The sequence below is a fragment of the Ahaetulla prasina genome, chromosome 1, assembly GCF_028640845.1.
Source record: "Ahaetulla prasina isolate Xishuangbanna chromosome 1, ASM2864084v1, whole genome shotgun sequence".
In the NCBI taxonomy this organism is placed as follows: Eukaryota; Metazoa; Chordata; class Lepidosauria; order Squamata; family Colubridae; genus Ahaetulla; species Ahaetulla prasina.
The window spans coordinates 148,688,609-148,716,132 of record NC_080539.1 but is presented as its reverse complement, the minus strand read 5'-3'; the positions used below and the strand labels follow the sequence as shown (position 1 = coordinate 148,716,132).

The 27,524-nt window shown below is 34.8% G+C and overlaps 1 protein-coding gene across 4 annotated transcripts in view; it reads left to right on the top strand.

Moving 5' to 3' along the window:
• MYT1L (myelin transcription factor 1 like) overlaps positions 1-27,524 on the top strand; it is a 119,677-nt gene that overhangs the window by 50,791 nt on the left and 41,362 nt on the right. For 3 of the 4 annotated variants that reach the window (XM_058177807.1, XM_058177817.1, XM_058177798.1), the window contains exons 5-10: positions 3,946-4,911; positions 11,178-11,312; positions 14,679-14,769; positions 17,747-17,854; positions 22,049-22,260; positions 24,194-24,441. In XM_058177807.1, coding sequence (XP_058033790.1) covers positions 3,946-4,911; positions 11,178-11,312; positions 14,679-14,769; positions 17,747-17,854; positions 22,049-22,260; positions 24,194-24,441 — 1,760 coding nt within the window. Of the gene's footprint in view, positions 1-3,945; positions 4,918-11,177; positions 11,313-14,678; positions 14,770-17,746; positions 17,855-22,048; positions 22,261-24,193; positions 24,442-27,524 lie in introns of all 4 variants that reach the window. The other variant, XM_058177790.1, reaches the window with a different exon arrangement.

Genomic DNA, 27,524 nt, shown 5'->3' with positions numbered 1-27,524 from the left:
CTGACAGATAAGACTGCATGCCCCACACAAAGATTAATGATGAACAATTAAATTATCTTTTAAAATAATTATATACTGCTTTTTCATTGATGCAGTAGTTAGAGTGAAAAGTAGTTATACTGAGGCTCTGCAGCATTTTGGATTTGAAGGCAAAATTATTCTAGCATTTGGCTGCAACTTCTTAATGTAAACATAATTTTTCCTACTTTCATACTGTTTCCAAACACACACACACAGATATGTCCATAGTTTTCAACCACTGAAATCTTTTATGCTCTACTTTATACAGCATTTTAGAGGGTCTTGTCCTGAGGAAGAGAGATACAATACAGCTTATTCTAGAAACATTCATATGTGCTAATGATGATTTTCTTATCCTGAAACATTTTCTCTGCTTACCTCTGCTATTAAGGGCAATTTGCATTGATCTGTTTAGTAGGAAAAGAAAAATATTAAAAGTGGAGGAAAATATATGTTTTACGCAAAAAATAAAAAAGGGTGGGCTCAGAGGGGAAAAAAATAAGATGCTGTAAATCTTATGAAAAAGGTAGATTTCTAAATCTGCCAGACAAACCACTTCTCTCTGTACGCTTAAAGCAGCCAATTTTCCCCAGCTCCATGACTTCTTCACAAGCTATTCTCAAAGGTTTTATGCATGGACGCGCATGCATAGCTGCTTTGCTTCATATATTTATTCATTTATTCACTCATTCATGCATGCACTGATTCATTGATTCATTTTGATCACATGACCCAGGGGAATGCTGCAAAGGTTGTAACTATGAAAAATGGTCATAAGTCACTTTATCCAGTTCCGTTGTAACTTTGAACAGTCATTAAGTGAACTATTGTAAGTTGAGGACTACCTGTAGTAATGAGAGGCGATGTTTTGAATTGCCATTGCTTTTCATCATGTTTATTCTAATAAATACAATTTCATATACAAGGTAGTCCTTATGACCGTAACTGAGTCTGGAATTATGTTCGTAAATTATTGTGATCATATGTTGAGGCATTACATGACTAGACTCAATTCTTAAGGCATTTTTGTAGCATTATTAAGATTAAGTGAATGCCGAAGTCATTAAGCAAATCCATTTTATCAAATGATCGCTTTTTGCCAGAAACTGAAAGCAAATCCCAGAAACTGGCAAACATGTCAAAAATTACAGTATGTGTCCAAGGGACATTACAAAAAGATGGAAAGGTGATCTGGTTGCCAGGAGACCAAGATGTGATCACATGACCATGGGCGTGTGCTTGTACAGCCATCATAACTTTGAAATCAAGTCATAAGTAGGTTAGAGGAGGTTTGCCATCACTTTGAATGGTTGCTAAGCAACCAGTCATAAGTGTATTTATTTTTGTTAACAAATTATACATATGCTAAGTATCTGATGTACCGTATTTTTTGGAGTATAAGACGCACCTACCTTTTTTGGTGAGGAAAACAAAAAAAGAAATCTGCCTCTGCCTCCCAGCAATTTTGCCTTGTTGCAGCAAACAACAAATAGCCTGCTTTACTGTCATTTTCGTTTTCAGCATAGCTTGATTAGCACAAGAAAAAAAAATCTGCTCCCTGTAATTTACCTCCTTGCAGCAAGCAGGAGAGGCCCACACAGGCAATGGCAATCCCTGTAGCCTGAAACAGCTGAGAGTCGGGAACAATCAATTTGTGCTAATTAGGCTGTGCTGAAGCTGAAATGGGCTGTTTCTTCTTGCTGCTTGCTGCAAGGAGGTAAATTGCTGGGAAGCAGAGGCCAAAGGGTAGGGGCCAGTGGGTGGGAGGGGCTACATCTGGTGTATAAGATGCACCCAAATTTTCACCCCCTTTTAGGTGGGAAAAAGGTGCATCTTATACGCCAAAAAATACGGTACTTATTGAATAATCTTGTCATACCTCGCCCAAAGAACAAATACATTCAATTTTTTTAATGGTTCTTATTGTATTTTTTGGTGAGTTGAAGATTTTTTTTCTCCCCATGCACTATAAAAAGCAAATATATTGCAGGGTGAAGGACCTGTTTTGTTTTTGTCCCGTCTCCCCCACACACCCATATGCTCTTTATCACATTCTGTCCTTTTCAGGATCAATAAGAACTTTAAGAGATTTTGTATTTAATCTTCTGCAAAATAATTTGTACTGCAGTTAGTTAGAGCTGCTAACTAGCTCTCCTACTGGTACTAATCAGCATAGTTCTATTCTTTTCTTGATTTATAGTAGATAAGAATTTGGTTAAGGCCTTCATATCCTAGTGATCAGGGGTGGGTTTCAAAACCCGTTGCTACTGGTTCGCTCATGGTTGTGCACAACGCTTCTGTGCATACGCGGAAGCTTATGCACATGCACAGAAGCATCTGGCTGGCTGGGCAGAGCCTCCTGCTGCCGCTGCTACCGGTTTGTCCTATCCGGGGCAAACCGGTAGCAACCCACCACTGCTAGTGATGAATACCTTATTAAGTTGTGAGAAGATGAATTCATCTCCAAATACAAATAGATAAAAAATGAATATGTATTAAGTGTCATCTATTTTGTTAAAAGAGATTTATAAGTGAGAGAACTTTTTAGTAAGTTTCAGCATATCTGGATTAGAGTAATTCAAGTCGTACAGAAAACTGTACATCTGTGCTGCTGTCTAAGGGACGTCTTCATTTTGCAGCATACTATTTTGGGATGCGTACTGTGTCTTTCTTTGGGAACTTGGTTAATGGGGCTCAACCATTCAATAACAGAATTACAATAAATGTATGCATTTTGGGAATGCTGGAGAGAGAGAGAGCACAGCTACCTCTTCCCATGTGGACATTGAGAATCAAGTTTGTATACCCTGTTCTGAATGTTGTCACAGAGTAGGAAGGAATGGTGAGCAATGTCTTTAGGTAGACCTAAACTGTTCTATGTTTCTTAATCTAGAGTAAAATATATACAAGAGTATTTTTATGCTGTAGTAACAATTATGGGTTGGTAAATTTAAAAATATTTGAGAAAAGTACTTGTAATGGTCTTAAGACCATGATAGACTAAATCTCTTTTATGGACCCCGCACACAAAACATCATGCAATAATGAAGTAAATGCGACTATTGGAAAAAGCAGTACTTCTTTTCATAATTCCACATCCCGTATACCAGTACTTGATTGATTTAGTTATAAACTTTACACTATTGTTTATAACATATGGGCATGTTTTCACATATTTGTGTTGTAAATGTAAATATTGATATATGCAGGGAACTTGGTTAATGGGGCTCAACCATTCAATAACAGAATTACAATAAATGTAAATAAATTGCAAGAGCCAATTTTTAATTGTTTGAAACACCTGTCAACTACATTTTTCACCCATTACCTCCAGGAAAACGTTATTGTTTTGCATAGAATGCATTGGGACTGGATTTAGAAGTAGAACAATTAATTTCAATGGCTCTGTCCTAAATATCTCTAAAATCTGGATCTAATCCAACAAAATTAGTGTTTAAGGTATAGTTTTTTTAAAAAAACCATTGTGTTAATTTCCCTTCCATCTGTTATAGTAAACAAAATAGGATTTGGCTATTTAAACAATCCTTACAAGTAAAATGGTGCAAATAATGTATTTATAGTAAAACTGTAAATAAGAGAGAAAGTATATCTAATAGTACGAATTATTCTAGAGTATAATGGCAAATAATTTGTAAGAAATATACTTCCTATGACTAATCTTAATACCACACTGAGAGAGCAGATCTAGTCAATGATTTTAAAAAACATAGACTTGAAAATAGTCAATTTATTTAATTCTAGTTTAAAATAATACTGTTTTAGGGGTTATAACTGCAGTATGCAAAAAAAAAAAAGACAATTTGTAACTGCTCATAGTATTGTAGAAAAAATGTTCCAATTCCAGCCATTTTTTTCCTTTCCTTTTTTCCCATTTCTTTTACCTTTTCTTTTTCTTGTATGCAGAAGATCATCAAATGAATTGTCACAATACTCGAATGCAAGATACAGAAAAAGATGATAACAATAATGATGAATACGATAATTATGATGAACTGGTGGCCAAGTCATTGTTAAATCTTGGCAAAATTGCAGAGGATGCAGCTTACAGAGCCAGGACAGAATCAGAAATGAATAGCAATACATCTAATAGCTTGGAAGATGATAGTGACAAAAATGAAAATGTTGGCCGGAAGAATGAGCTGAGTTTAGACTTAGACAGTGACGTTGTTAGGGAAACTGTGGACTCACTGAAATTGTTAGCACAAGGACATGGTGTTGTGCTTTCAGAAAATGTTAACGATAGAAATTATGCAGACATGTCTCAGCAAGAAAATAGGAATATGAACTACGGGATGCTAGGGAAACCTGCAAACAATGGGCTTCCTGAAAAAATGGTGGAAGAAAGTGATGAGGAGGTATGTCTCAGCAGCTTGGAATGTTTGAGGAACCAATGTTTTGATTTGGCCCGCAAACTCAGTGAGACAAACCCACAGGAAAGAAATCAACAGCAAAACATGAATTCTCGTCAACATGTCCGGCAAGAAGATGACTTCCAAGGAAGGACACCTGATAGGAATTATTCTGATATGATGAATTTAATGAGGCTTGAAGAACAGTTGAGCCCGAGATCTAGAACTTTTTCTAGTTGTGCAAAAGAGGATGGATGTCATGAAAGAGATGATGACACCACTTCTATTACCTCAGATAGATCTGAAGAGGTGTTCGATATGACAAAAGGGAACTTAACACTACTTGAAAAAGCAATTGCTTTAGAAACGGAAAGAGCAAAAGCCATGAGGGAAAAAATGGCAATGGAAGCCGGACGGAGGGATAATATGAGATCCTATGAAGAACAGTCTCCAAGACAGCTTTCTGGAGATGAGAGGAAATCTAAATCCAGTGATGGCCATATCAAAAAGCCATATTATGGTAAAGGTAATATTTCTATCTAAAGTATGTTGTCTTGTGATAAAATAGAGATAAATCTTAATGTGTGTTTGATGGTGTTGTTTGAAGTTTTAACAAATCTTTATAAAATCCAAACTAATATTATTTTTGTTTCTGTATAAAAAAATACAATTTCAAGAGGGAAAAAAAAGAAAATGATTATCCTGAAATGCAGACCAGAAATAGGAGAAGAGCAGGGATATCTGGGGTGGTGGAGTTAAATGTGTCATCAGCTTAGAGTTCTTACACTGCCACAAATTATCAAAGTCCAACTCCCCTTGAATTTTTTTGACTCTTATCTAGCACCAATTTAGTGCTGACCACTAGTTAACAAGATTCTCGCATACAGGCTTGAACAAATTTTCTGTGCTGCAATTTAACATATGGTCCTGATCCTTTGTCCCTGACATTAATCTGAGTTAGTTGACTAGATTAATATCAGGTGCAAAGCATCAGAACCGTATGTTAAGTTGCAGCACAGAAGATTTATTCAAGCCTGAATGCAAAAATCTAGTCAACTAGCGGTCAGTACTAAATTGGCACTAGATAAAGGTCAAAAAATTCAAGAGGGGGCTGGATTTGGATTGTTTGTGGTAATATAAGACCTCTAAGTTGATGACACATTTAACTCTGCTCCCCTGTTTTGCCTGCTCGTCTCCTACATCATATCAGTTATCCTATGAAAACAAAGAGGTGTGGAAATACCTTGTATGATTCACTTACATTCTGAGGCTGGGTGCAGGACAATCAAATCAGCCAGCTGTAAAATTTTAAGTATTTATAGACTTGACTATGGGGGACATCCTGATTTATAAAATTATCATCAGATGGTAGTTATTAACACTTTCCTGCATAAAATATGGGATTTCTTGATAAAAATTGAATTGATAACATAAGATAGAAGCAATGACTGCACATTAATTATCTTAAATAGTAAGATAATGAAAACCATTTGCCAAAGAAGACATGCTGTGTCCTGGTCTGAGATCAATATCAATTTCTTATAGGCATTCCACCTCACTAGTTTCATGCATTCATGGAAATAGTTTAATTACTACCTTTAGAAATAATTATGACACAACATGCAAGAAAAAAGTCTAAGCGTAATTACTGTAAAGATTTTTATTCATTAGTATATAATATATAAATATAAATATTTTTTCTGAATCCACATTCTTACAAACTGTTTAATATCCCCAAGAGCTGCAGAGTACTTTTGATTTCCATTAACTTTAATAAAATTGGAAGAAACGACATTATTAGAGGAATGTGTGGTCAATACAGATGGATATAGATGATATTATATTGTACAAAGCATAATATTAAATTGTTGTGATGAGGCTTTTATATTATAAATAATAGAATTGTGACATAGGTTATGAGATTAAAACATTTTATAAATTCTGCAACAATTTTTTTCCTTAAGTAAAGGTTGTAAGACAAAAGCAAGGATTTAAAACTCTAAGAGATATGCATTTCTAACCAGTATTGCATTGTATAGTATTGAAGTTACTATATTTGAACCAATTCTGATTGTACATTTTCTGTACATGCAATTACTCTTGAGCACATACTTGCATGAGTAAGCACAATGTACTACACTGAAACTTTGAATAAAGGCAGCTTCATCTTGCATGATTTAAAAAAGTATTCATGAGAGTTATCTAAGTTATGGGAACTGCTGCTAATTTCATTCCTACATGTATTTGTAATTCTTTGTAAATTCTGAAGGTTACCAGAAATGTTCCCGTCAACAAACAATAAAATCAACACATGCAACAAATCTTAAATTACATTAGTATTTGAAATATTTGAAATACATTTTCTTAAACATTAATTATTTGGATAAAATAAGGTATAATTGTGTTTTATTTTTTATTTAAAGTTTTATAAACACTTCATGAGTTTTACGTACATATTTTCAAAAAAATTATCTTAACTGGATCCAAAATAGCTTTACCAATTTTGAAAAAATTCTAAAGAAAATCAAGTACTGCATTTAATTGAGGTCAACTGCAGTACCTTGGTCTGAAATGGGAACTGCAGGCAAATTTAATGTCTCATTTGATGGAAAAGTTACAGCTACATCAAAAAAGCTGCAAAGAGGTTCTGTCAAGCACTTGTTTGGCTTTTGAACCAGAAGCATTGCATAATCTTTTAGCATTCCCTTTTCCTCCTAGATTTAAAAATAATGTATGAAAATTCCCAATGTCAATCACCATCAAGTATATATAAACCCTAAATCTGAAATCAAAAACTCTTGGATAAGATGATGATATCCTGTTTCCCCCAAAATCCCCCTGATTTCCCCCTGTTTCCCCTGATAATAACCCCAGTCGGGCTTTTGAGCGCATGGCAATAAGGCCAAGCACTTATTTCAGGGTTCAAAAAAATATAAGACCAAGTCTTATTTTCGGGGAAACACGGTAGGAATATCAGCACACACATTTACACTTCAATCTAGAAATCCTGAACCATTAAAAGGAGTGCACAATAATTCTGTTAGATTCCCAAACTCAGCTGAGATGGGTTTCTAAAATCAATGAGAAAGGATATCCTTTTTTGGTTTATATGTTCATTTCATGTTAGAACGCTTCTGCATATCTTTTTGACTTTCATCTCAACGGTAGAGATTTATATAAACTCTTTATACAATAGCAATGTCTAGACAAGCATATCAATAGATAGGAGGAAGCCCCACTTTTCTTTCACCTGGTTCAGTGATTAGAAATATTATTAAATTGTTGTTGTTGTTGTTGTTATTATTGTTGTTATTGTTGTTGTTGTTATATTTAAAATAACCAAGGTATTTCCCTTACTCAATGTTTGGAGCAGAAAAATGCACTGGAAATGAAGTTCCATATGCATCATATAAAAATATTTGTACATTTGTGGTTAGCTTATTAAATTAGAGTTCACTATTGTTCAAATAACCTATGAGTATGATCTGAATTATAAAAATCTTATTCTAGGTATTTCAGTTCATTAACTGATACTATGTCAATAGTATTGATGGATGTTTGTGCATTTATTTCTAGTATTAATTCCAATTGTCTAAAATTTACATTATTTATGCTATATGTTTCTTGTTAACTATTATCTTTCTTGTTGCCCTGGAATACTGTTACATGAAATAGCATGACCACAATATAAAATGAATATTGATTGGATTTATTTATTAATTTATTTTTAGACATGTCTCAAATATGTCTCAAAGAGCTATTTGTAAGACTTACATAAAATTGGTGGTATATAAATGCCATAGATAGTTCCCAAGGGGACCCTTGGAGCTACATACCCGTGGTATTTTATTCTCAACTTCTATAGACTTGTGGTTAGTGATTAGCCTCAGCTTATCAAAGTCCTAGTTACTATTAATAGTCACTAGAACATTTGCTCATTTGCTGAGTTTAGGGAATATTATTAATTATTCTGAGATGTATTATTTATATTACATGGTCCAAAGAGAACATACATATTTGATCTATTTGTAAGAATTCCTGTTTTATTAAAAAATATTGCTAAAATATTTCTTTTGAAGCATCCCACACAATTTGTCCCACACAATTTGTGATCAAAGCAACTTTCCTACCATGTATTATGGGCTGCCAGCTGTTTGCTCACCTTCTTACTTTTTGCAGGTTTATTGATCTCCTAATAATGTGACTGAATATTTAATTAATATACTGTATTTTGTTAAAATGTTTTTGTCAGGCTTCTTTTGGCTGACAAGGCATACTACTGCAAAAATGCATTTCCCAAGACACAAAGGCTCAGATAATTAGGTTTCTTTAGCAAACTTATGAAGTCATTATAAAATATTCCAGTGGCTGCTAGGTATCAAATGTGAGCTCTGTTTATAACAACCAGTGTGCAAATTTCTTGCATCTCCTTTGATGAGAGGCAGAATTTCCAGCTGTTCCTCATTTTGGTAAATGTCCTGATCTACTATCAGGTTGTTTACTTTTAGATGAGAACTTTCATGGAGCGGAAGCACAGAGAGTATATAAAACCGCATGATGGCTGTTTGAATTTATATGTGCACTAGGTCCCAAGTCATGGTTAGCCACAGAGACTATGGATAAAAATGAACAGTGTAGTTTAGAACATGAACTTATTTCACCTCTGTGAGCTCACAATAAAATAGTACTCGACTATAAAGCAAAGATGATACATTCTGCTCTCTCTATACAATACATTGGCTTTGTATAGTGTGTTAGTCTGCAACACAGGAATAATTAGAAATGATCCAATTGTGAAATATAATTTCTTGCTTTAATCTATGTTTAAATATAAAAAACAAATGTCTTAAATTTGTCAAAGTTCTTAACTATCATGCAAATAATGTTTAATTTGAACTGAGATTTAGGATATGTGAGAGAACGAGATTAAAAAAAAACTTTTAAACTCTCTAATGTTAATTTACAGCAAATAAAATCACACAGCCAGGACTATATATAGAGTGCTGGTAACATTTTTTTTTCATTTGCTGTAAGCAGGGTAAATTTATTAAATGATCAAAGTTGATTTTTTAATTTGAATTTGAATCCTATGCGCATTTGAATCTTATGTGCCATATTGCATGTATCTGTTTGAAAGCTGGCTACATATTAATCAAAATATTAGAGTTTCTGTACGGAACTAAAATTCAGAATGTATTACTTCTAAGTAGTTATCTTGAGATAATTTCCCTTATGGACTCTATGAATTATTTCAGAGGTGCTTACAATTGTCTAAAATTGGTGCAAAAACATGTTTTGAAAATGAAAAGTGTGAATTTGACAAATATGTAAATCATCAGGGAAATGGGCATATGTTGCACACGCACCATAATTTTGTATAATGCACCTGAAATAATAATCCTGTTATCTACTCAATATTTTATCAAAGAACGAAACCTTGATTTGTTTACCTTGTTAGGATTCTTAGTTCTCTTTCAGTTGACTTCAGCCTCTGATTTGCGTGGATATAATCATAGAACATAAAAAGAAGTTGAAATATGTATTATTATTATTTTTTGTAATTTGGGTTGGGGAGATTATTTCTTTTATCCATGCACACTAGCACTTATTCTTCTGCACTAAAGTGTTTATCAAGGAATAAGATTAGAAGAGTTCAGGATTTCTCTTTGAGGAGATTCAGAACCTCTTTCTTTCCCTTTCACTTGTTTTAAAACTGTGACTTAAGAATTCAAAGCAAAGTTCGTTTTCCAGGCATTTGAAAATATCTTATACCTCCACTGAAGCTGATATAGAGCAGGAGGATGGATCAGAATTAGATGGGCCATTTCAAGGAATTGAGACTTACAATCATCATGGTCCTTCTCCCCTCCCCCCCACCCCCTGCAAAAATTCCCCCCAAAATTATATAATTTATTCTTATTCTTCTGCTCAATTTTCTTGAATATACATACAAATCAGAAATTGAATTTAACTGTTTGGATATTTTTTTCCCTTTGGATAACTGATTGTGTAAAAAGATTGATGAGCAATATTTTAGTAAAAAGGAAAAAAAAGCATGAAATAATGGCATTGGAACTGCATTTCAAAATCCAGAAAAAAATCTACACTAATCCTGTCAATTTCCAAGCAGGAACTGTTTCTTAGAATAGGTTTTTTTTTCTAAGAATATCATTAATTAAAGCAACAAACATTTTGTTTAAATGTCATAAGAATTCAAATATCAGAAGTAAGTGACTATTGGGCCAAATTAAAAGAAAATATTAACTGTTTTAACCTCTACTAATTACTCATTGGAAAAAAAAACATTTTTGTTTAAATTCTAATATTCTTCAACAATGTTTTGATAAGTCGATATTAATCCTCTTAAAAAGGCCACTACAATCTTTGAATAACTTGCAAACTTTGGGGGGGAGGGGTCCCTCTCATGGGATCTTCATACTTCTCCCACCATAAATTTATTAACATCAATATGTGAGTGCTAAAAATGAGAGCAAAGCACAGCCTACACAAATGTTTTACAGAACTATATTAAATGACAAAGGTGGCTTTGCTGGAAGAAAGTTGCCACCTAGGACCCTCCACGTCTGGGGATGGTTGTAATTGTAATAGCTTCTGGTTGAGAAGAAGAAACAGGACATAAAATCATTTAAACAAAGCCTGGCTTGTTTTCTTCCAGTGTTCTTTAAGAACATTTTCCAAAGAGTTACTGATTTCATTAACTGAACCTACGTCCATTTGGAAATCTGAAAAACATCATTCACTTGACACGTTTGTTGTAAATTATAGATCCCTCAAGAACAGAAAAGAAAGAGAGCAAATGTCCAACCCCTGGGTGTGATGGAACAGGCCATGTAACGGGGCTATACCCCCATCACCGCAGTTTGTCAGGATGCCCACACAAAGATAGGGTCCCTCCAGAAAGTAAGTCCACATTGTTTCATGGAAACGGGGGATAAAATTCCACACAAACTTTTCTAGCATGCCTTGAGAAGCTTTTTATTTTGATTGCTCTTTCATTCCTACCATTTTTCTAGTATATGTCTCAGTTTAGCAATTTGTTTTATGTTACATTTATATATTTTCTTATTTCATCGTTTTCACATCTTTACTAACTTATGCTTGAATGAAGATGTTTTAAAGCTGTATTCTTTGATCCTGAGAGTACTGGGATATCTCTAAGCAATTGCTTTCTTGCACGTAGAAGTATTTTCTAACCAAACTGTATTATTTTAATTTTGAGTAATTGTACCTACTCCTTGAAAAGGATTTCTCTTGACTAAATGAAGTAAACATACCTTTCAGTTTGAAAATGTACAGCTGAATCACTGAAATGTTTATATACTAAAAACATGTAATTACTTAAAATATTTGACCTTGAAAAATTTGATCGATTTATAGTAATACAACTTGTGATGTTAGCATAAACATGTTGTGGCTGTATAAAAGGGATAAAGGAGGAAGAAGTATGATTTTAAAAATTGCACCTGTCTTAAATTATAAGGAATTCTTCATATATCTCTCAAGAAAGCTAAACAAACCAACCAACTTATTGTATGATTTTGAGCAAAACTTCAACATTAGTTTAAACTGTTATAAAAACTTCCTCAGTATCAGATAATGACTTTCTAAAATCTGGGTATTTATTATCTCTGTAATAGTACAAAAATTGGATTAAACTAAGCAAATAAAACTATTCATAATATATCCAAAATAGGAATGCTAAATGGCATACTGCCATATATGGAAATCCTACCATGTGATGTAGGGTTGTCATATAAATTTCATTCCCCTTCCTCTACAGTGTATCATATTTTAAACTTCTTTCATTCAGGACATGATAGTACAAGCTGGTAGAATGGGCTAATACTCCAAATAATTCATTCTCTCACTTTTAAGTGAGAAATCGAATTTTTCTTCCTCCTGAGCAAAACAATTCCCAACAAACATGGTGCCAATAATCAATGAATTTACAAATGTAAAGAAATAGAATGACACATAACACAAGACTTCTAAAGTCTTTATGCAGTTTAAAAGCATGGAGTTGAATGGTATATTTCTTTCTATGGAAGACTTTCCCTTTTTATATAGAATAAAGCTCAGGGAAACACTTAAAAAAAATTTAAAATACAATTTCTCGGCTAGTGAGTGAATTTCACTGATCAAAGGAATTCAGTTGCCTGTTTAGCAAGACCAATAATATTTTCTCAAACTCAAATGTTTACTCAGTTGCTCAGAGCATTTCATCTTTTCCTCCCTGGTAAATGGTAAACACAAAAGCATTTAGGAAATGTTGCAGATCAAAGAAGAATATAGCTTTAAACAGTTTGCATGTTCAGTAGTGATAAAAGTGAAAAAGGTGAGATCATCTTTTTTTCTTCTTTTCTTTCTTTTTTTTCCCTGACTCCTGCAGTGCTGGGCTTGTAAAGCATGTTTCAAGAACAGCTTTGAATAGCAGGAATTCCAGAGTGAAGCTTTCACATCTTTAGTACACTGCTAGTGGTGTGGTGATGGTGATGAATTATGGTGGTTGTGACTATTCTTTAAATCAATATGTACAGGTTCTATTTCTGATGTCCTTGGCTTTCATGTAAGCATTGAACATGATTTCAAGATTGGTTTTTGTTTTTGAAATGTAGTATAATTTTGCATACGTCATCATGTAATGGTGATATGAATTCAAAGCATTTTTTTTCATGTTGCACACAAGCTGGTTGCTGACTAATTTCATCAAATATGCTGAAAACAAACAAAATGCAAAATAACTTAGTACAACCTCCTTGACACAGTGCCTTCCAGATATGTTGGGGCTGTAACTCTCAGGATTCCGAGCCAGCATGATCAATTATGGAATTAAAGGTGGTTAGGGTTTCCGCATAGCTGGAGGACATCTGTTGTAAAAAGGCTGGTTTACATAGGCATCCACTTCGAATCATGATGATATCAAACTCCTGAAATGTGCATTGTGACATCACAATGCGAGTTCTACGCTTTTGTACTGACAATACAATGTTGCATGCAAGTATAAAAAGGGCGGAGCTTGTGTTGTAATGTCACTACACATTTTGTTCCTTCTCTCCCCTTTAAAAAACCTCTCCCCCAATGGATGACTTTCTGGTTTAGCACTTAAAGCTTTAATTTAGGGTAAACTATATTTGTGAGCCAGCTCAGTGTAGAATTAAGGCATTGGGCTAAAACTGGGAGATTGTGAGTTCTAGCCTTGCCTGAGGCATTAAGCTACCTGGTGACTTGGGTCAGTCCCTCTCTCCATCCAACTCTGTTACTGTTACCTGGCTCTAGGTAAAAGGCAAGAGCAAACCACTACCTCCCTCCCCAAAAATTTTTTACCAAAAAAACTGCAGACTAGTCCCGGTAACTAAAAGCAGTCAAGATTGACTCAGAAGCATCCCCTATTCCCACCCCCTCAAAATTATTCATGAGTCAGACCACATATGTTTTGAACTGTGCACTCTCTTGCAATCCTGAACCCTGAGAATTTGAGATCCAGGAAAATGAACAATAGAATTGGCTCCTCCATCACCCAAATGCAACCATTGCCCAGTATTTGTTTTACCATAGAGAATTACAATCCTGTTTGCATAAGCCAAACTTCCTGGCTCTGGTGTGCACAACTTGCCCACATTTTCTTGTCCACCTTCTATGTTCCTTGTGGTTCTCCTTTTTTTTGCTCCATCCCCGTTAAGTAAAGGCAACAGAAAATCATCGTTCTGATAGCCATGGGATTCCAACTGCCACTGAACTTTTAAGAAGCAATAGTTCTGCATACTAAGCCTTTGGTAGGCCTCAGAACCAACGTCTTTTCTGCCCACTTCTGGCTGCCCTGAGATGAATCGGCTTACATGTTATGCTATATTGACTCCAGATACTGGATGCCTATTTTGTGTACATAAATCAGTTCATTCTTCCTTATATATTTCTTAAAATGGCTCCAACTGGCCACTGTGCTCCTCAGTACTTTTGCTCACTGCTTGTGTATGCAGTCTTTTGCTTAACTGTCACACCAGAGACGCATTAACCGTTAGGTTTCCTTCCCTTCATAACCCTGAATGTTTTAACATCATCCTGCGTTAATAAACACACTGCAAGCCCTCTTTCCCTACCCAGGCTTGATTGGCGCTACCTATCCCATGTCTGTTTTCAGAAATGCTGATCGTTAATCAATCTTGCTTTGTACTAAAATAGCTTCCTATAAACTTGGACTTGAAATCTTTTTCTTCTTGTTGTTGTTTCCACACTCCGCTGTTTCCTTTCCTCCTTCTTCTTATCAAGTTCTTGCCATGCATGAAAACGTTCTTAAGTGTCCTACGCCGGGCTGCACAGGCCGGGGCCACGTAAATAGCAACAGGAATTCTCATCGAAGGTAAGATCCAGCTCCCTAAACAGGCAGATTTAATGTTTCAGCACCTTTTGGTCCCTGTGGGGTGGGGAACATTAAAATGTTTGGGGGCTTATCTTGAAAAGACAAGATCAATCGCTGTCTGAAGTTTGATTGGGCAATGGTAATTTTGAGACATGGTTAATTAATTCAGGACTAAGCCAAATTTCAAAACCGATTGAATGCACTTGGACTTTCTAAGTTCCTTCAGGACCCTGTAGAAGGCATCTAGCCACATTTCGGCACAGTATAATCCTAATCTGTGATTAAGCCTCCATATTGTGCTTCAATATTTCACAGGCATTTTGGTTTTTCTACAAAATGATGTTGCTGCAACAAATGCTCTCTTTTTTATAGCTTATTAAAAATATTGAAGTCATGACTCAACTTTTCCGTGAATGTTGATCTCTCTTGCTTCTGAAATCTTGTTTGGCGCTTGTTCCTTTTTTTGCCCGTCGGTGAATTCCATACTAATTGATGGTGTCCGATTGTTTCACAAAAATTATATCATGCTGATTGATTATACCCATAATGGGAAAAGAGCTTTTGTATATAAGATTTTAACACTAGTGGCGGGCAAAAAAAGGAGCTGTTTTATATTGCCTGACTGAAATCTGAAACAGAGAATATAATTGAAAAAAATAAAAGATGGCATATGTGATTAGAAGTAGAACAGAGTCCTTTTCCATTTTGTCAATCTCGGTTTGTATGGATTGCCAAAGAAAAATGCTTATAAATAAGAAATTCATAAAGCAAGTAGTATAAAACACATAACATTTTTAATAGACTGATAGATCCTACACTTCCATGGGGAAACACTGAGGTAGTCTTTAGGTAAATCCCATTCAGTTAATATGAAATCCTAAAACATTAACTTTTTTGAAAGTTTTTTTTTTTACCAAATACAAAACTGGTTGTCAAAGAGAAGCCCTATAAGGCCTGTTGAATGATTATGGATCCGATGATATCTTGGGTTGTCAGGCTATTTTAGCTAGCGGTATGTAGCAAACAAATCAACCTGTAAATTCATCAGGCTGTCATAGATGGAATTATTATATACACTCAAGGAAGTAGAAATTCTCACCAGTAGTGAGGAGATGATGTCAGACAAGAATTAGTGTTTCAAGAAGGATGCATGGCTAGGAGCTAGATAGGAGATGTGTTCAGATGAGCTGAAATGGAGCCCTGTTCCACACTTACAACTCCACAAATCAGATTGATTCATTCATATCAGTCTACTTCTGATAGATTTGGCTATGCCAGATTCTTTTTGGTATATACATGTTTTCGCCACTTTTCTACTTTCTAGCAGTAGCTTTCCCTCTCACTGTGAGATTGGATCTGAATCAACTGAGCTTGGATCTGGTGCAGTAAAGCCTGATGCTTTCTTTTCTTTTCTTTTTTTCTTTTCTTTCTTTTTGGTCTGGCATTTCATATCTGGTTCCCTCAGTGCCTTATCATTGGTCCTACGTGTCATCTGAAGATGAGTCCTCAGATAGGGTCATGACACCACAAAAATGCTTTAGGATTTAAAATGATGTCCTTTTCAGAAGTTTTGAATTCTGAATTCAATTCTGAATACAGGATTCTTAGAAGACTCTATCTCAGGTGATTAATGTCTTTGAAGAGATTAAGACATGCTGGTTGGTATTATTTTTGTTTATTTGTCTTTTGTCCTGGTTCTTAGAAAGAACTACTTTAGGAATGAATGATACCTGATGATCACAATGTTTTTGCTAAAAAAGAGGGAAGGACAACTTTGGTCCCATCAAAGTTGGATTCAGTGGAGCATAAAAGGATATTGATGGGCCCAATGTAGTCCATACACTGCATTCTTTGGGCTTCTAGGCTATGCTTAGGCAATATTCTCTACTGTATTGTACAGTAGTTTCCCTAAAACTCTTTGGATTTATGATCCTGAAGAGGCACCAGGAGTTGATTTAATTCAATTTGACTCTGAGAAATTTTTTTGATAGTTATGTGTTTGTGTTCTAGTTCAGGGGTCTCCACCTTGGTCCCTTTAAGACTTGTGGACTTTAACTCCCAGAGTCCCTCAGCCAGCAAAGCTGTCTGAGGAACTCTGGGAGTTGAAGTCCACAAGTCTTAAAGGGACCAAGGGTGGAGACCCCTGTTCTAGTTTAACTGTCTATTTTTTTTCTTTATATTTCATTTCATTTTCTATCTGCTATGTCCTTATGGATTGATGCCCGGATTCTCCCAAGAGAATTTCTATCAATTTCAACAGGAAGTGAATTTTAATTTCTTTTTTTTCCCCCGCTACACTTTTTTTCTAAATTCTAATCAGCACAAGATTATTTAAAGCTCTGTCCTAACTAGTTTCACTGAAAGTAAACCTTGCTGAATTCAGTGTTGCTCACTTTCAAATAAGCAAGCCATATTCTTCTGTGTTCTTTTTAAATAGCAACAATAGCAGCAGCAGTAGACAATACAGTTGGCAGATATGTAAGAAATTCTGCCAACAGTATTGCATATTTAAGTCTGTATTCAGTTTGCCTGGCAGCAATGTTCTCCTGAACATTTACAACAACACTAAACTAAAGCATAATTTGTGGCTTATCGAGTTGAATGCAGCTCACCAGCTTCTTGGTGGCTAATCATCAGCTCATTAAGCTTTGTTTTTGTAAAAACAGTGGGAGGGCCGAAACAATGATAATTAAGCACCTGGACTGTCACAATATGTAGTTGGGAGATTCTATCTGACTTGGTAGATCACAAGATCAGTAAAATTAGTCATGTGTAGTGGAACAGGGGTTAATCTTTTATGGCAACCCTGTGATTTTAAAAGCAGAATTTTGCATTCTAGAGGATGAATGCTGGGCATCAAGACATAGTTCCTTCCCCTACCCGTTCAGCCAGCTTCTCCTTTATGTTTACCAAAAAAAAAAGAGCTCAGTGAAGCTATTCTGGATGGGACAATTACATTTTCTTTCTGTAATTGCAGCCTCTCCGGATGTCCTATTGCTGCAGCAGAGAAACTGGCCAAAGCTCAAGAGAAGCATCAGAGCTGTGATGCATCCAAATCAAACCAGGCATCAGATCGTGTCTTGAGGTATATAGAGTTGCTCTAACACTTAATAGTGCATTCAAGATTAATTGAATAAGAAGTTAATCTTAGCACTAAAAAACTTGTCACCCTTGAACCAGTGTTTAGAATTAGGGCTTCTGGATCCTGTTTTCAGCCTTTTAATGCCTACCAATATACCCTGGGGGAGGGTGGGTAATGTTTCTCTCTCTCTCTCTCTTTTTTTGGCAAATATCAATAAAGCTGAAAAGCTCATTTTTGTCTTAGGCATTGTTTGGTGTAAAGCTGCCTGCTGGAGTTCTGAATCTATGAACAGTGTGAAAAAAGTTGATATCTTTGGGAAATAAACTAATATTTACCGGTAAGTCTTGTTTTTTCCAGCAGGCGTTTACTAGTAAATATCAGTTTAAATGAAAACCAGAAGCCCTACTTTCAACATTTAGCTTGCAAGTTTAAAATTATAATTCAAAAAATGTATCATTTGTTAGGCTTAAAAGATTTTATAAGAAGACTGGCTGGCTTTATAAATTTATAGGAAGTTTTGGCTGGCTTGGTATCTTCCCCCCCCCAAAAAAAAAGAAGAAGAAGAAGAAGAACAAGAACAAGAAGAGCAAGAACAAGAAGAAAAAGAAGAAAAAGAAGAATGCTGATGTACCTGTTTATCTAGTTTATATTTTTATTGCTGCCGATAATTTATGAAATATCTCATTCTTCAGGAATATAGGCTACAGCGTTCATCCAATGCAGAACCTTAGGCATTTTCTTAATGCAGGCAAGAAAGGTATGATTCCTGAGGAATTTGAAAGTCAGACTTGTTAAAAAGATATTCATTCCTAAGGTTTACTCGCATAGAGTGGAAAGCTTCTGCTATCATATTTACTAGTTTAAAGGGGAAATAATACATGTTTTAAGCTAAAACAGCAGCATTTATCTGATTTCCCCATACCCTTCTTCCCAAAGATTTAAGTTTGACGGAAGTAATTGATTATAGGAATTAGAAATTATACGATGTCCAAACTGGAAGCTATAGTTTTAGATACCATTTATATACCCCATAGTGATAATTCTAATGTTAACTGGACCTTAAGAAAATATGTTATTCAAGAACTCTTCATATTCAACATGTTCTTTGAGTCAGATTTGAAAACTCAGCAGTCTACTTGGGATGGACTCCTTTAACCAGCAGCTCTTTCCACCCAAATAGCAGTGTAGAATATCATAATATTAAAAACTATCTGGGAAAAATGTTATTTAGTGCTACTTTGGGATGTCTTCAGATATCATGTGTAATAAGAACTCTTATTGTCAAAAATACATTTAGAATAAATATCCAGACATATTTTGTATCTAATATTTTAAATTTATGTTACTTACTGATACTAATTTTGCCCTGTAACTACAAAAATTTATAATGCTTACAAATTACTTTTCCATTCTCCCCAATTTTTAAAATTGGAAAATTTGAGAATCAGAGTATGAATAATGTACCAAATTATGTGAATACTACAAAGCAAGGATTTTCCAATTTTATAAATATTTTATGGCATATTTTGCAATGTAGTGTAGAGACAGAAGTAAAATTAGATGTATGCATTCTATAATTTTTAGTATGGTTTTTTCCATGCTATTTTCCTGAGAAAAATTAAGATGATTTTTCAAATGGGTGATGTTTTGCTTACGCTTAAGACCATTGGATAGATTTTAGTTTTTAGGTGAAGGGTTTGTTCCATTTAATTTTTCCATTTTCAAAAACAATTTTTTTTAACAAACATAATTATTTTCTACCCTTTTTACTGGCAGGAAAAAAGCTAGTATAGTTTTATTATTGTACTAAAACCATATTGTGCTAAAACCCAATGTGAGGTTGGCCCCTATCTTCCTCTCTTTTCGTAAGGGCCTAAAGACGTGGCTTGGGGTCCCAGTGGGGGATCAGCGCAGTGGAGGTGGTTGATTGACTAATAACAGATCCCACTTTCCCCCCACTCCATCCCCGCCGTCCCCGTGTGTCTTTGGTTGTAAGGTTTGATTTTAGCATTTTATGTTTTAATTAAGATGTAACTGTAAGCCGCCCAGAGTTACCCTATGGTAAGATGGACAGCCAATAAAATTTATAAATAAATAAATAAATATTTTCTTTAATGAGAAATCAGATGCCATGCAAACTTGTTTAAAGCAGCATCTGAATGCTGATGCCTCAAATCAATATTCTGACAATTTTACTTTTGCCTTTAACGTCATGCCCTCAGGTCATAAGTGATCTGAATTATATTATTATCTCAGATATATGACTTCTCCACAGCTTTTATCTGTACAGGTATTTAAGGTGAATATTTTGAAATTTACCCTGTACTATCTATGTTTACTAAGCACAGTTTGTTGCTCTTTCCCCTCCTTTTTGAATTAAAACAGAGTAATTATGAAGCAATTCATATGTTTAAATCCTGAACCTTCTGGTATAAAAAGAATTAAAATTAAAAGCAACTATACTGCTTTATTTTTATATTGTCTGCTAAAGAAAAATTGTCTTGACTTTGATATCAGCAACTACTACAAGAGTGACTATCTATGATGAATTACTTACCATTTCCAAATACAGATAGTGGTTCCTGAGGAAATCCCATTTTACACTATGAGTAGAATAGGCTGCATTTTTTTAAAATATGAAATTGCAATCTAGAATAAAAACAGAATTTGTTGCAGCCAAAGAGTAGCTTTAATTTATTTCTGTTCATATTAATTGATATATTAATTGACCTACAGCTTCCCCTAGGCATGGCAATAAATCTCTCTTTAGAAATACAGACATGAAGAGGTTAAGATAGATTAGTTATTTTAAATACAGATGCAAAAGAAATGTCAGCTACTGCAGAATCCAGAAATCTAGCCTATATGTATATGCCAGAGCCAGGGTTTCAGTCTATATCTTTTTCTGCCATCCTTATATAGTAACCAACTTTTTCCTATAAACTTGGATATTGATGACACTTGCTGGTTGTGTCTGGTCATAGGCTTATTATTTCTGGCCTTGCCAGTCTCAGATCTCATGCTTATAAATGTACTGGCCCAAACAATTTTGATTCATTTTCATGTCTCAAACATGAAAATCAAAAGGTAGAAGTAATTATTGTACTTCATTTATACATAAATATTTAATTGTACACTGAGAGCAATTATTTTTTTCTTCAAGGGCACAATCTGAATTTATCAATCTGAATGTATAAACTAATATTGGGTTACATTTACAGCCCACAGCCCACAGTCTCATATACTTACGAAGCAAGGAGGTAAAATGCTCGACATTCTTCATTTTTTAGCATAGCATGTAAAAAAAACAAACCAGGAATTATGGAGCTATCCAAAGGATCAAAAATATTTGCAGTAGTATCATTGATATCTGCAAAAAAAGAGACAAAAATAGCTGACATTGTCAAATCACAATGTCCTTCAAAAAAACTCATAGTCATGTTCCAGTATAGAACTGTTATAATCTAAATGGTTCCTGGAAAAGGAAGAAAAAATAGATATGAGATGTATAAGTCTCCCAGCAACCTGGGTTCTGAACTGAACTGGGTGAGTTTCAAGATCAGCAGTAGAAAGTAGGATTAGCACAGTTTAATCACTGAGTATGGGGAGTCTGTGAATAAACTTGATACCAAACCATATATTTCCCATGCCAAGAATCTACTATTCTAGATTGAGCTACCATTCTGGAGTTTGTAGTATACCAAGATGATTGCTAAAATTTATGCTGTTTCCCACACAAGAGCTGTGAGATATATATATATATATATATATATATCTGTTTCATATATATATATATATATATATGTCTTTCGTTATTCGGGTTTTCTCAGAAAACAAATATATATATATATATATATATATATATATATATATATATATATATATATATATATATATATATATATATATATATATATATTAAAAAAAATTATATTGCCTAAGTTTAAAAATACTGTTTTTAAACTTGGGCTGTTTAAAGAGGACTTTTTCCTATTTCTATATTGTTAAACACGTGTTGTGATTGCAATTTGTTTGCTCCCAATTTTTGTTCAACAGAGCGATGTCCAAAAGTATAAAACACTGCTACCATCTGAATACAATAAATAGAAAAGTTTTATCATGTTTATGAATTGTGGTTTATGCTTTTAATAAGACATGGATTTCTCCCCCACCCTTTTTTTCTTTCTCATTTTCTAGGCCCATGTGTTTTGTTAAGCAGTTGGAAATTCCTCAGTATGGCTACAGAAACAATGTTCCTACCACAACGCCCCGCTCCAACTTGGCCAAGGAACTAGAGAAGTACTCTAAGACCACATTTGAATATAACAGTTATGACAACCATGCATATGGAAAGAGAGCCATAGCACCTAAAGTACAATCCAGAGATATATCCCCCAAAGGATATGATGGTATGAGATGCATATTCTTAATGCATTACAAAATAAATATAGTTGTGACACTGTTAATGAAACACCCCTAGCTAGCTGGTTTAATTTCCCATATTACAGTTTCCTACAGGTTTGGAAGTAGACAGGGAGATAGATACATGCCTCCTTTTTTTCCCTTCCTTGATTGAGTGGCAGTGTGCTCATATATTGCTGAATTTATTTTATTAAAACTGTAATAGCAGTTCTAAAATACATTACATCACCCAGCTCAAAAGTTATCTGCTATTTCTTCCTTCAAACTTGTGGCGTCATGTTGCTGTCACGTGACATATCGAAACATATCGGGTGTGGTCTGTGCATGATGCATCCGGCCATGGGCCACCAGTTTGTCACTCTTGGTTTATGCCATTGTGCAAGATAAATAACTCCACAGAATGTGAAGAACATGAATGTGTACAGATTTCAATGCACTTCAAATTGACTCTTTTCCTTATTTTTTTCTAGTGAAGAAGATATTATAAACTACAGAAATACCCATGAGCTACCTTTGAATTCCTATATTTTTGGAGTATACACCGTGATAGCTTTCCATGATCTGTTTAATTTATTTTCTCATAGTTAAGATAAAATTGAAAATAAAATGGCAGTACAAGTTCTGCTTGTGTATGCCTTCCCTCCATCCTATTCTTTTCCATCTGGTTATACTTTACAGCTGGATTATTCTTTTTTAGCTAGATCATATTAGTCTTTTGCAGAAAACTTCGAAATCCAACATGCTGGTGCTGTGTGCATTTGATTGTCCATGTGCGAATCTGTGTCAGTTCTTAGCAACCATATGCTGGTACCGGTAGTCCTTTACGTACAAGTACAATTGAGCTAGTAATTTTGGTTGTAAGTCATGATGGTCATAAAATGAGTCACCATTCTTGACTTTATGATCTTTTTTGCAGTAGTCAATAAATGAACACTGTGATCATTAAAAGAACCCATTGTTCACTATGGGTTATTTTTTGCCAGAAACTAGTTTCTTGAAAAAATATTGTAAATGTGAGTTCATGATATCACCATTGCATGTTGTTATTTTGACGCAGACTTGCTTTGCTGTGGACACCTAAAGAAGTGATCAAGAGAATAAAACAAATTTGAGGTTGACTCAAATATAAATTTATATGTACTAGTAACAGCTTCCTGGAATATCTATTGCTTCTTGTTATATATTCAAATTCCATAATATACTCATTTATCTTTGAGACAGAGACGTTTCATTAAAAGGCTTAGTCATGCTAATGTGTATTTAGACATTAATCAGAATCAAATAGAGAATGACTGGCAAAAAGACAGCAGACAGAAGAAAAGGAAAGCAGCTTTGAAAGAGTTGCTGTTATGGGGAAAATTAGAAGGAAGGGGCATATTGTTAAGTTTTGTGCTCTTTTAATAGGATTGGTAGGTAACCCACATTCAGCTGTTTGTCTTTCCTTCCTCCTAACCAATCAGATATTTGTGTAATGATGTCAGAATTTACTAACAGATATCTTTCTTGTACTTCTGGATAGGTTAGACTGTACACACAATAAAAGGCTAACCTGGAGGGCAATAGGAGGGGAAATTCTGCTCTCGAATAAAATGTATTTATTTGATTGCCTGTTTGTAGCCTTTTTATCCCCTTCGCTGCAAGCCATTCCAGAGTGCAAAAAATGAAGTAAACCCAAATCCTCAGAATCGTTCCCCCCCCTCACTTAATCTCATCCGTATGTCACAATGGAATACTTGGTTGATTATTATTTTGCTTTTTTGACATTGCATCTGGGTTTCCTGTGCCAAGAAGACACACAGAGATATTATAAAACCTTCATGGAAGCATGCAGCTCCTTCAGAGTACAGCAGATTGCATTACTTCTTCATGGGTGTCCATAGAGTTCTTTGGAGTCATTCTTGTCCTCTTTCCTTTCCACAGCTAAGCGTTACTGTAAGAATTCAAGCCCAACCAGCAGCACAACCAGCAGCTATGCACCTAGCAGCAGCAGCAATATGAGCTGTGGAGGAGGCAGCAGTGCCAGCAGCACCTGCAGCAAGAGCAGCTTTGACTATACGCACGACATGGAAGCAGCACACATGGCTGCCACGGCTATCTTGAATCTTTCCACTCGCTGCAGAGAAATGCCTCAGAACCTCTCCACAAAACCTCAGGATCTCTGTTCTAGGGTAATACATTCGACCCTGCCCTTGATTTTATGGAGAAATCCAACTTTAAATATAGAAAAAAAATGGTGATTTGGAAAAATTGGATAGCAGCAGAAATATTAATTTTAGATAGTCGACTGACAGTGATGATACATTTTTAACATAAGATATTAACTATCATATGTATAATAATATTTACAGCAACAATATTTTTTAAAATATTGTATGGACCAACAGGGTTCTTAGTTTCTGAGACACTTGAGACAATAGAACAACATGTTAAACCCTTTAAAACTCTGTGTGTATGTGTGTGTGTGTGTGTGTGTGTTTACCCAAAGATCAATCACTTTTGGTGCACTAACATAGGATACTTGGATGAGTTTCCAATTTTTCCCCCAAATGAGCACACTAAAAACACACTAAAGATCTATAAATGTGCCCCAGAAACATCTGTAGTAAACGTCAATGCAGTTTAGCATATGGAGTTCATTTTGTATGTTATTTGTAAGATTTGTGAATACATGGATATTAGTCAAGAGAGCTAAATTTAGGCAGAAGTATTCCAGGTTAATTGTCTTCAATATGCTGTAAAGACAGAGATAAAGGATAAGATTTCCAAAGTTTTTGGAAACATTTTAAAATTGCTAATGTGTTTAGTAAATGAAAATTAGAATAGGCAAACTTAAAAGAAGTGTCTTTTAAATGCTGATAATGCTGATGTGCTGATTATGATTATGATTATGTAAATAAAAGGCAAGCTTATGATAAAACGTAAAATAAAAATATTTTCCATAGTTTTTGTTAGCTTTGCAAAGGATCCCCTCTTATTTTTGACCTTCCCTAAGATAGCAGGTAATCTTGTGGCTTACTAAGGATCATGAAAAGAGGCCTCACCAGCCCTTCCCTATTACTAGTTGGAGTGGGAAAAGGGAGGCCTTTTCATAGAGCAAATAAAATCAGCTAGGGCGGATGGGCTCACAACTTCTGTTTGTATGCTGAGATCAAATCATAAAAATTGCTCCAATTTGATCCTCTGAAAGAAGAATTTTATTCACATATGAAAATAAGAACTGATACAATTCTGATTGAATAAATTTCAACTTTACAGTGATATTATCACCAAAGTATTGATTCTACCCTGGAATCTTTGCAGCCATAGCTTACAGGCTTTCCCTTGTTCTAATAGTGCTATTTCGGCTTGCTCTACTTTAAAAATTACAGTGCTCTCTTAATAATTACTTCGCAGAAGATGAAAGGAATTAATTTCAAAAAAAGAAGAAAAAAGGAATTTTGAAAATCAAGATTATGTTAAAAAGATTATTTGTTGGGATTGAAAAAGAAAATACATTTAAACTGTATTTCACTGTGAAAAAAAAGTCATTTTTAAGGTCTTGTAATTTGCTACTATAAAAGCCTAGTGAAACTGTACTTCCCTCATGCAGCCACTAGAGGGCTGTGCAAACAAGCTGTTGGAAGGCAAACTAAGGTCCTATCCTGTAATGCTAGGCCTAAAAAACATCCTGTGTTCTTTCAAAAACGAAGAAAGGGGTTTTTAATTTTTAATTTTTATCTTTCCCGTTTTTCATTTCCTAAAGTGAAAGTACGTGCATTATGTAACTGTGGAAGGAAATATAAGAATCTATAAGAGTCAAACAGAGGATCATTTACTGTTCAGTTTTTCCCTCAGTTCAAAAGAGGGTTGGGCTTTTGAGTTGTTGTTTTGATGCTAGTAGCAATAAATCTATTTGGGAACAAAAATGAGATTAGATTAATTTAAAAGAAAGAGGGGTCCCTTTTTAAAATCAAAATGATATTTTGGAGGCAGTTAATGCCACCTTTAATCCTCATGAAGGAATAATCCGATTGAATTGATTAGGAAAGATGTTCTGATAGAATAAATGATCTATAGTTCATTTATTTTTATTATTTATTAGATTTTTATCCCACCTTTATTATTTTTACAAATAACTCAAAGGCGGCAAACATACCTAATCTTTCTCCTCCTATTTTCCACATAACAACAACCTTGTGAGGTAGGTTGGGCTGAGAGAGAGCGACTGGCTCAAAGGAAGGACTAGAACCCACCTTCTCTGGGTTTCTAGGCCAGCCCTTTCACCACTACACCAAATGGCTCTCATTTATTAATAAGACTGGGAAGAGATTTTTTTATGGTAGTGGTCCTCATTACACCATGAGGGAAACGGGTGGAAATTCTTCCCTCTCAGGCTTGAAACAAGATTTCTGGGATAGGGACTTTCTTTTTTGGGTTGCTATATGTCCTTTGGCTTTAATACCCATCTCTTGACATTCTGGCAGTTATCCCCTAGGAAGAAAGCTTTGACAGAAATATTATTTTTGCTCCACTAGAAAAGGGCAAAGTGAGAAGGAAAGGCACGGATGGTGGAGGAAGATGAAAAGTGAACTTGAATCAAATTTACTTTTCATCTTTCTCGAGTGTTTAAATTTTTTATTAGTTTATCAGAATATAAAATACAAAAAAATTGAAAATAAGGGGAAATCAAGGGGGGGGGGGGAAGGAGAAAGTGTGTGGTAGAAAGGGGAAAAAAGCATTGACTTCTGATTCTTTTTTGGCACAGTAGAAGATAATAACATTACAATCTCAACTTTTTACTTTTACACAATAATATATACTAGCCATTCCTACAACAACAAACCTATCTAATCAGGAAAACCAAAACCAAAATTTCATTTTAAAAGCAGTTTCCAAATGGAAACTAAAATAGATATGTTCTTTTTTTTTTAATAAAGCAATCAGTTTAATCATCCCTACTTTTCTTGTTGCTGTGGTAAATAATATATATTTCTGTTTACACTTATTAATCTTTATAGACTACCATAATTTATATTAAAAAAGGGGGAAACCTTTTTTACATCCATTTGAAAATTCAAAACTTTTCTTTAAAAATATTTAGCAAGCGGGAAAGGCAGAAGGAAAATGCCCTCTTTTTCCTCTGCCCTTCCTCAGTTGCTATGGGAAACGAAAGGACCAGGGTTTTTTCCCCCTCACACTGAAAGGAGTCCCTGAACAACTTTGTGCAGAGCACATCTCCATTTCGGTGCCTTTTACTACTCGGTTTGGTGCC